We start from the raw sequence: 7,992 nt of genomic DNA, 5'->3' as shown, positions 1-7,992 counted from the left end.
TTACCCGAGGCACTTAGGGGGCTTCTGGAAATTTCCCAGTTTCTCCAGACAACAACATAGTGAGATAGACCAGGCCAGAAAACATAACTCAGCCAAGGTAACGTTAAATGATTAAACCAGGGATTCAAACCCTCGGAGTCCTAATCTAAGAACTGGCCTACATGTTCAGCAGAAAGAGGTGGCAATGAGTACTGAGGGGGTAGGGTTGTCACCTCCAGGTTGGGAAATTCCTAGAGATTTGGGGGTGGAGCCTGGGGAGGGGAGGGACCTCAGCAGGGGCCAATGCCACAGAATCCACCCTCCAAAGCAGCTATCTTCTCCAGGGAAACTGATCTCTATAGTCTGGAGATCAGTCGTAATTCCGGGGGATCTCCAGGCCCCACCTAGAGGCTGGCAACCCTATGTGGGGGTACAGCTGATGGAACAACTTCGTACTACAAGTGCGGGATTACCTTTTTCAAAGTTACCCAGCATTAATAATTCCCTGTAGACAGAACACTGGTGTATCACGTCAAGGGGATGTACTAGTGGATGCAGGGAGCCAGAGTGGTATAGCGGGTAAGAGCGATAGACTCTAATCTGGAGAACCGGGTTCGATTCTGCCATCCTCCACTTGAAGCCAAGCTGGGTGACCTTGGGTCAGTCACAGCTCTCCCAGCCCCCCCAAAATAAGCCTAGCTCGCTGCATAAAAAAGAGCTAGCGCATCAGGCTGCCAGACAATACTAGGATCTCCTGGCTATACCACACACAATGCCGTATGATGATTTAATTTTAATTTTTAATAGTGGATGCAGCTTAACTTTGAGTTTGCTTCACCCAGACTTTAACAAAAAAGAAAATTCCGTGGACAAATGCCGCTCAGGCAAAGGAGAGGCATCCAACTTAGCCCATTTTCAATAGCACGGCAGGAATAAATGACAGGTTTTAACAGTCAAGTGAGGGCACTTTTACAGCGGCTACTTTGGAGGCTGCAACGTCGCCAGAACAAATTCCACTGCTGCCTGGAGCATTTAGATGAAAGAGAGAGATTGCTGCTCATCAAACTCCAAATGACTGATCTCACTTCTTTTATTTCCCGCTAGGGAAACGTAGGCATTGAGCAACACAATGGTAAAACAGAAAGAGAGAACATGATGGCGGAGGGAGCAGTATTAGAACTTTTGCACAATGTTACAACGTTCTATAAAATAGGTACGTGCTCATATGCAACTCACCATCTAAGAGCTTCCCGTGATACACGGCCAGTCCTGCAACTCGGCCAATAAAGGTGAAGTAAGACAGATGGTCCTCGTTACAAAGGCCTGAATTTGGGTTGATCTGCAGAGTGTAGTTATCTCTTGAAGGGGGGAAAAAGCGAAAAGCAAAAAAATAGGCATCACGGACATCAGAGTTACTGCCAAACAATCAGCACAATATCCCTCCAGCAGAATTTCTCCAGCGATATCATTTATACGGCAGAAATGCATCTGTGATGGAGATGACCACAGCGGGATGAAGGCCTTGGATCAGGATCCCTGATCAGGAAATGTTCAGGAGGGCATTGAAAAGGAAATAGGGATGTAGTAAAGTGGAATTCTGGTGAAGTGGCAAGGTCGCTTTTTAATCCACTGTGTTGGGCCTAAAGAGAATCAGGGATGTAAGAGTTGCAAATTTCGGACATTGGTACTATAGTTTTTATTTCATGGTTCGTTAAGGGTGCCATCTAGTTTTATTGCTAAGATAAAGACGCTAAGATAAACTCTCCTTCCCCCAAATCTCAATATACATAGTTTGAAATTCATAGAGAATGTTCGTGAATTTGCATGGACGTCCATGTGAGTTTTGAGGCAAAGCACCCTGTTTCCTCCCAAGGGTTAATGTGAATACTAGTGGGCCTACTCTAGCTTGCAGGTGGCTGTAATTGGGCCTCCCTACCTACACCATCCTTATTTCTTTCAAGGCCAGAGTCAAGAATGTGGTAATTAGCTCTTTCTGGGGACTTATGGTCCCACTAGTTGGGGGGGGGGGGGAGAGATAGGAGTGATGTTGAAATATTCTAGAAGGTTCCAGTGAGTGTGTGGCCTGATTGGATTTGGAATATCACCTGATGCCAGATTAGGGTTGCCATCCACCCAATAGGGGCAGGGTTCCCACGCTTTTGGGGGCCCCTTGCAACGCGGCCTACACGTTGATGTCACCTGTGGGTGACTCCCCCAGCGAACGCGGTAAGGACCTGGCAACCCTATGCCAGATGGCAAGAGACTATAATTAAGCCATAGACCAGAGAAAAGCCATGTTAACTTTGTGATTTCACAGGACAGAGGCCCTGACTATGCCAAGCCTCATTTTAATTATCAGATACATAGAAAATGCTTAAGCATCTACCTTGGATTTGGGTCTTGATACTTGCCAGACTCTCCCCCTGCCTGGGGGGGGGGTTGCGTTGGGCTGATAAATCACCCAAACTGTCAAAAGGAGCTCCCGTCCACCCTGCGTCAAATTGCCATTTTCCCCCAACCGGAAGCCCTCAATATTTAACAAAACTTTCATATATTTTACCAAGGTCTAGTTTCTTGTGTATGTGTAGCGTTGAGGACTCATGGCTCAGGCACTGCCTGCTTGCCCAAGAGGTGGTGACTCAGAGGGACCCAGATGGGGGTCCTTGACACATGATCCAGATGAAGTCCAAATCCCATAATATGCCATCTGTTTTAATGCAGCATTAATTTATCACCTGTCAAAGATGGTTTTGGACTGCCATTGGCATCTTAGCCAGTTAAACTGAGCAGAAAATGGACCATCAATGAAAACTGCCTCTCTCAAAATCCTCCATGAAATTTGTGGTGGAACAAAATAATTGAATTGGCTGATCCTAAGATTTGGGATCTGCTCAGAAGTTCATTTTGGGGAGTGGGGGGCAGTCAACACGGTGGCAGCAAAAATGAGTCTGAAGCTACTTCTGTCCTCAACATGAATCTGAACATGATCTGCCTATCTTTTAATTAGGGTTGTCAATCCCCAGTTGCGGCTTGCAGATCCCCCTTTATTACAACTAATCTCCAGACAATAGAGATTAGGGATGGGCATGAACCAGAAAAATGAGGTTCATGTCAGTTCACTGCCGAACCACGAACCAAACCACAAACTGAACTGAACAGGGAGATTCGTTTAGAAACCAAAGTGGTTTGTGGTTCATGGCATGCGCAGGAGACGGTCTTGCACTTTCGGGGGGATTTAAACATCCCCCCGAATTTTTTTTAAACTTTTTGTATTTTTGTGCACACGTGGGGACTGGCCCACGTGTGCACAAACCTCCCCCGGCCCCCCAGCTGCCCCCTCCGTGCTGTGATCTCCCGCTTTTACCACTGATCTCCAGCTGACAGAGAACAGCTCCCCTGGAGAAAATGGCTGCTTCGAAGGGTGGACTCTATGGGATTGGACCATGCTGAGGCCCCTCCCCTCCCCAAACCCTACCCTCTCCTGGATCCAACCCCAAAGTCTCCAGGTATTTTCCAGCCCAGACCTGGCAACCCTAGAGAAAATACTTGCACTGGAGGATGGACTGTATGACAATGTACCCTGCTGAGGTCCCTGCCCTCCACCAACCCTGCGCTCCCCAGGTTCTACCTCCAAATCTCCATGTATTTCCCAACCCAGAGCTTGCAGCCCTACTTTTAATACAGTGATGAGGAAGATCCTATATTCAGCTTAGAAACCAAAGTGGTTTGTGGTTCATGGCATGCGCAGGAGACGGTCTTGCACTTTCGGGGGGATTTAAACATCCCCCCGAATTTTTTTTAAACTTTTTGTATTTTTGTGCACACGTGGGGACTGGCCCACGTGTGCACAAACCTCCCCCGGCCCCCCAGCTGCCCCCTCCGTGCTGATTTAGCGATCCGCACGGAGGGGGCAACTTGGCTATTAGATATATAGACTAGGTTCTTGAGACACCAATCAATAAAATGCTTGACTAGTACTAGACATAATGCCACGCAAGGCTCCAAATTCACAAAATATGGGGAGAAGAATGCCTTCCCTCTTCAGGGGGGCCTTATGTTATTTCTCTCCCGGGCCAGCATCCTTGGTGATGATGACTGGCCTTCCTTTCCCCTCCAATTTCACCAGGTCTTATCCCAGGCTTCGATTGAGTGTCTGGGGATTGTATGCCCATTGGGAAAATCCCAACAAGGCCTCAGGCCTCGAGGTAAGAGAGCGGGAGACTGCACTGAGGCCTGTAGGCCGCTCCACACCAATCAATAAAAGGCTTGACTTAGGACTTAATGCCATGCCAGCCAGAAAATTCACAGAAATATGGCATCATGTCAGGATTGCCAGCGGCTATGCTTCTGTGACAAAACCAGACCCACAATACAGTACTAGACAGCCATTCCACATTGCTGTGGTTTCATTCCTAATAGCTTCTGATGCATTGACCTTCATTCACTGCCCACACAAGCCCTGAAAGAAAATCATTGCAGCATTGAACAGGCCAGGCTGTTTTTTTTAAAATCCATTGTCTCAAGCGTAATTTCCAGCTTGCTGAACACCTATATGGAAAGTGATATAGGTACTGACGCCCTGCGTTGGCACGCTCGGCCAATAATAAATAAATCACTCTCTTAACAAACTTGTTCCAAATTAACTGCTAGGCAGAAAGTGCAATTAAGTGGGTTTAAATAATGACTTCTTCACCCAGGGGAGAAGCAGTTATAATTAAGACTCCTTTATGCAGGTGGGTTTTTCCCCCTTTGTAAAGGGCAGTTGTAATGGGCAGAAATGTAATTTACTCCTGCCTTTAATGCCAAGAAGTTATTGAGCGGCTGCAACAAATCAGAAACCTTCCCAAAGTAGTACAGGTGAAAAATTAGGCCATGTTTAATTACAAAGCTGCAAAGAGCCTATCAGTCAGCGGCTCACACAAACACATCTGAAACTGCCTTACACTGAATCAGACCATCGGTCCATCGAGGTCAATATGGTCTACTCAGACTGACAGCAGTTCTCCAGCATCTCAGGTAGAGGTCTTCCCCATCACCTGCAACCAGATTCTTTTTTAACTGGAGATGGCAGGGACTGCACCTTGAACCTTCTGATTCCGTGAACTTAGGCAGATCATGAGAGGGAGGGCAGGAAAGGTTGCATCAGTGCTTAGTTCTCGTGGCCCTTTCTTACATGCCCAGGGAAATGCCGATCGCCACTTTGGGGTCAGGAAGCAATTTTCTCTGGGCCTGTTTGGCCAGGGATCCTGGAGGTTTTCTTGCCATCTTCTGGGTATGGAGCCGGGATCACTGGGTGTGTGGGGGGGGAGGTAGTTGTGAATTTCCTGCATCGTGCAGGGGATTGGACTAGATGGCCCTGGAAGGCCCTTCCAACTCTATGATTCTATGATAAGCAGACGCCCTACCACTGAGCCGGAGCGGCTCTCTGATTCAAATGGAAGCACAGAGTGGCTTACAGTCAGCATGCCTTCGCTAACAACCATCCGCTGTCCCAGCTCTTCTGCAATGTTGACCAGCAACAGTGCTGTGGCTGGGCTGGACTGGACTTGCATCCTGAGCCCATCTCAGCCAACGAGAGCATGATATTAGCTACAATGCAGATGCCTGGGAGCATCTTGTGAACGAGAAGGCTGATGGGGTGCTTGGTGTGTATAGAAATAAATGGAGAGAGAGGAATCAGAATACAGAATGCTGAGGGTTCCACTGCTGTACAGGGCAGTCTCAGAGGGCAGTGTGATTTCATTGGGCAATTAGGTTAGACGCCCATGCGTAGCTGCACATGCATGTCTATATATCTGGAAAACTTTTTTTTTAATCAATAGGATGTCATCGTAACTGCTGTCCTATTGAATGAAATCGCCCCCTCGCAATGTGTTAGGAGATGCTGCCACCGCTTAGCTGATGAAACTCAGACAGGCAAGGGTGCGTCTTCTCACCCAAATCTAAACATATTAAACTGCCTTGCCATTAATGAGTCACACCGTTGGTCTATCTGAAGTAGTGCCAAATGGCAACAGGTCCCAATCAGAGGGTGCTTCCACATTGGCCCTATGATTCTATTTATGTCATGTTTTCTCCCAAAAGTTGAGTTGTAATTCTTGCTCTTCATCAGAAGGTGTCACTCTAGGACAGTGTTCGTATATCAGTGCTATAATAGCACCTAATGGACAAATTAAAGGAGGTGACCAATGAATGCAGCAAGCCATTCGAACAGCCAATCCGAAGCAAAGTTAGCGATGGGCTTAATTGTGCCTATAGTTTTAAAAAACCCTTTGCAGTGAAGCAGATACATTATCATTGAACACGTGCATTCTTTTGGATCTGAATACAAACAATTTATGGAACACAGAGAATATAAACTGCCCCACTGTGGGTCTTTGACTAATAAAAGAAAACATTTCATGCGTAATGCACTTACGTTGCTGAATATTCAAAGAGACCATAATATGGGTTGAACATTTCCTTGGACAACAGGAAGAACCATTCCCTGGCCACGCCTCCATAATCAAGACCCTTTTCTAACTCAAACTCTATCCAAAGCCTGGCTTTTAATACATCCGGTCTCTTCACAGACATGATTCTTCTATACGATTCTTCAAAAATATTATTTCTGTGGAGTTTCATCTCAAATCTGTTTGGTATATCAGCCTTGACAGTGGGAAGAGAAACAGATTTCACACATTGGTCTGAATGCATTTCAGTTTTTCATTAGATGCTGTTATAAAAAAACATTATTCCAGCTGAGTCACATCTTTCTACCCTTCCTATAGAGCAGCCAAATATTTAAAAATATTCTATTTCTTTACATTGCCCGCAAGGCCAGCTCCTTGGTGGTGGCTTTAAAAACATAAAGCTTACTGCTCATTGAATAAAATCATTTTCTTGGCAAAGGAAGAAAAGATAGAAGCAGAATTCTTTTCAGCATTTTTAGGGTATTTTTGTTCCAAAGTGCCCCCCCCCCCTCAAAAGGAGAGAGAAGTTAATTTCAAGCAACCAGGACAATTTAGTTCATGATGCATAATCATGTATAGTCAAAGAATCAGAGCTGGGGAAAAGGCCATATGTCCCAGCTCTGGAACTGGAGTTTGGTCTAGTGGTTAAGTGCCCGGCTCTAATCTGGGAGAACCGGGTTTGATTCCCCACTCCTCCACTTGCACCTGGCTGGATGACCTTGGGCAAGCCGTAGTTCTGATAAGAGCTGTTCTTGAAAAAAAGAGCAGTTTCTGTCAAGAGCTCTCTACCTCACAGGGTGTCTGTTGTGGGGAGGGGAAGGGAAAGGAGTTTGTAAGCCGCTCTGAGACACCTTCAGGTAGTGAAGGGCGGGGTATAAATCCAATCTTCTTCTTTTTCTGTGTGATAGACCATCCCTGGCACATGCTGGTGCATATCCAATGTCCTAACAACCTTATTGCTAAAATATCCAGGTCCCAAACATGTAGCTCTGATGTAGGGCATGCTGATTTCAACTGAATTTCGGGCCAAGGCATGACAGATGGCGGAATTCTCCGACCTGAACTCTTGCTGTATAATAACTTGACTCTACAATGCAGCTTCAGAGAGGTCCCATTTTGATTGGGGCAGTGGCTCTGCGGGAAAGGGCAGTAACTCTTCCATTCGAATTCTTCCCTAAGCTGCCTGGGGTTTTTTTTTGTTTGTTTGTTTTGTTGGTGGGTATTTGTGTGTGTGTGCTTGCATGCCTGGAAGTCATGGTGACTTCTGGCAGCCCCTGCTGGGGGCTTGGACATTTCTCAGAGAGGTGGCTTGATAGCCCGGCTCTGTGTCCCAAGCCCTGATATTCCTTGGTGGTTTCCCTTCCAAGTACTTGCCGTGCTTGAGCCTGCATAGCTTCTGAGATCTGATGCGAGTGGTCTTGCCGAAGCAGTCCAGGAGAGGGCCCTAACCTGCCTGGTTTAAACCTCGTAAGTGTTCCAAATTCTCAGGGACAATCCCCTCACATTCATTCCACTTTCAATATATTTTAATCAATATTTCTTGCACGGCTTGCAGTTTTCA

At 46.4% G+C, this 7,992-nt stretch overlaps 1 protein-coding gene across 9 annotated transcripts in view; it reads right to left on the bottom strand.

Annotated features, from left to right (window-relative positions):
• The window catches only part of NEDD4L (neural precursor cell expressed, developmentally down-regulated 4-like, E3 ubiquitin protein ligase), a 270,488-nt gene that overhangs the window by 32,791 nt on the left and 229,705 nt on the right, over positions 1 to 7,992 (bottom strand). For all 9 annotated transcript variants that reach the window (XM_015416887.1, XM_015416886.1, XM_015416888.1 and 6 more), the window contains 2 exons: positions 6,398 to 6,627; positions 1,216 to 1,337 (listed from right to left, as the gene is read on the bottom strand). In XM_015416887.1, the coding sequence (XP_015272373.1) occupies positions 1,216 to 1,337; positions 6,398 to 6,627 (352 nt within the window). The remainder of the gene's footprint in view (positions 1 to 1,215; positions 1,338 to 6,397; positions 6,628 to 7,992) is intronic.

This window comes from Gekko japonicus, unplaced genomic scaffold, assembly GCF_001447785.1.
Source record: "Gekko japonicus isolate JY-2015 unplaced genomic scaffold, Gekko_japonicus_V1.1 scaffold278, whole genome shotgun sequence".
Taxonomy (NCBI): domain Eukaryota; kingdom Metazoa; phylum Chordata; class Lepidosauria; order Squamata; family Gekkonidae; genus Gekko; species Gekko japonicus.
This window is presented reverse-complemented; position numbering and strand designations above follow the sequence as displayed.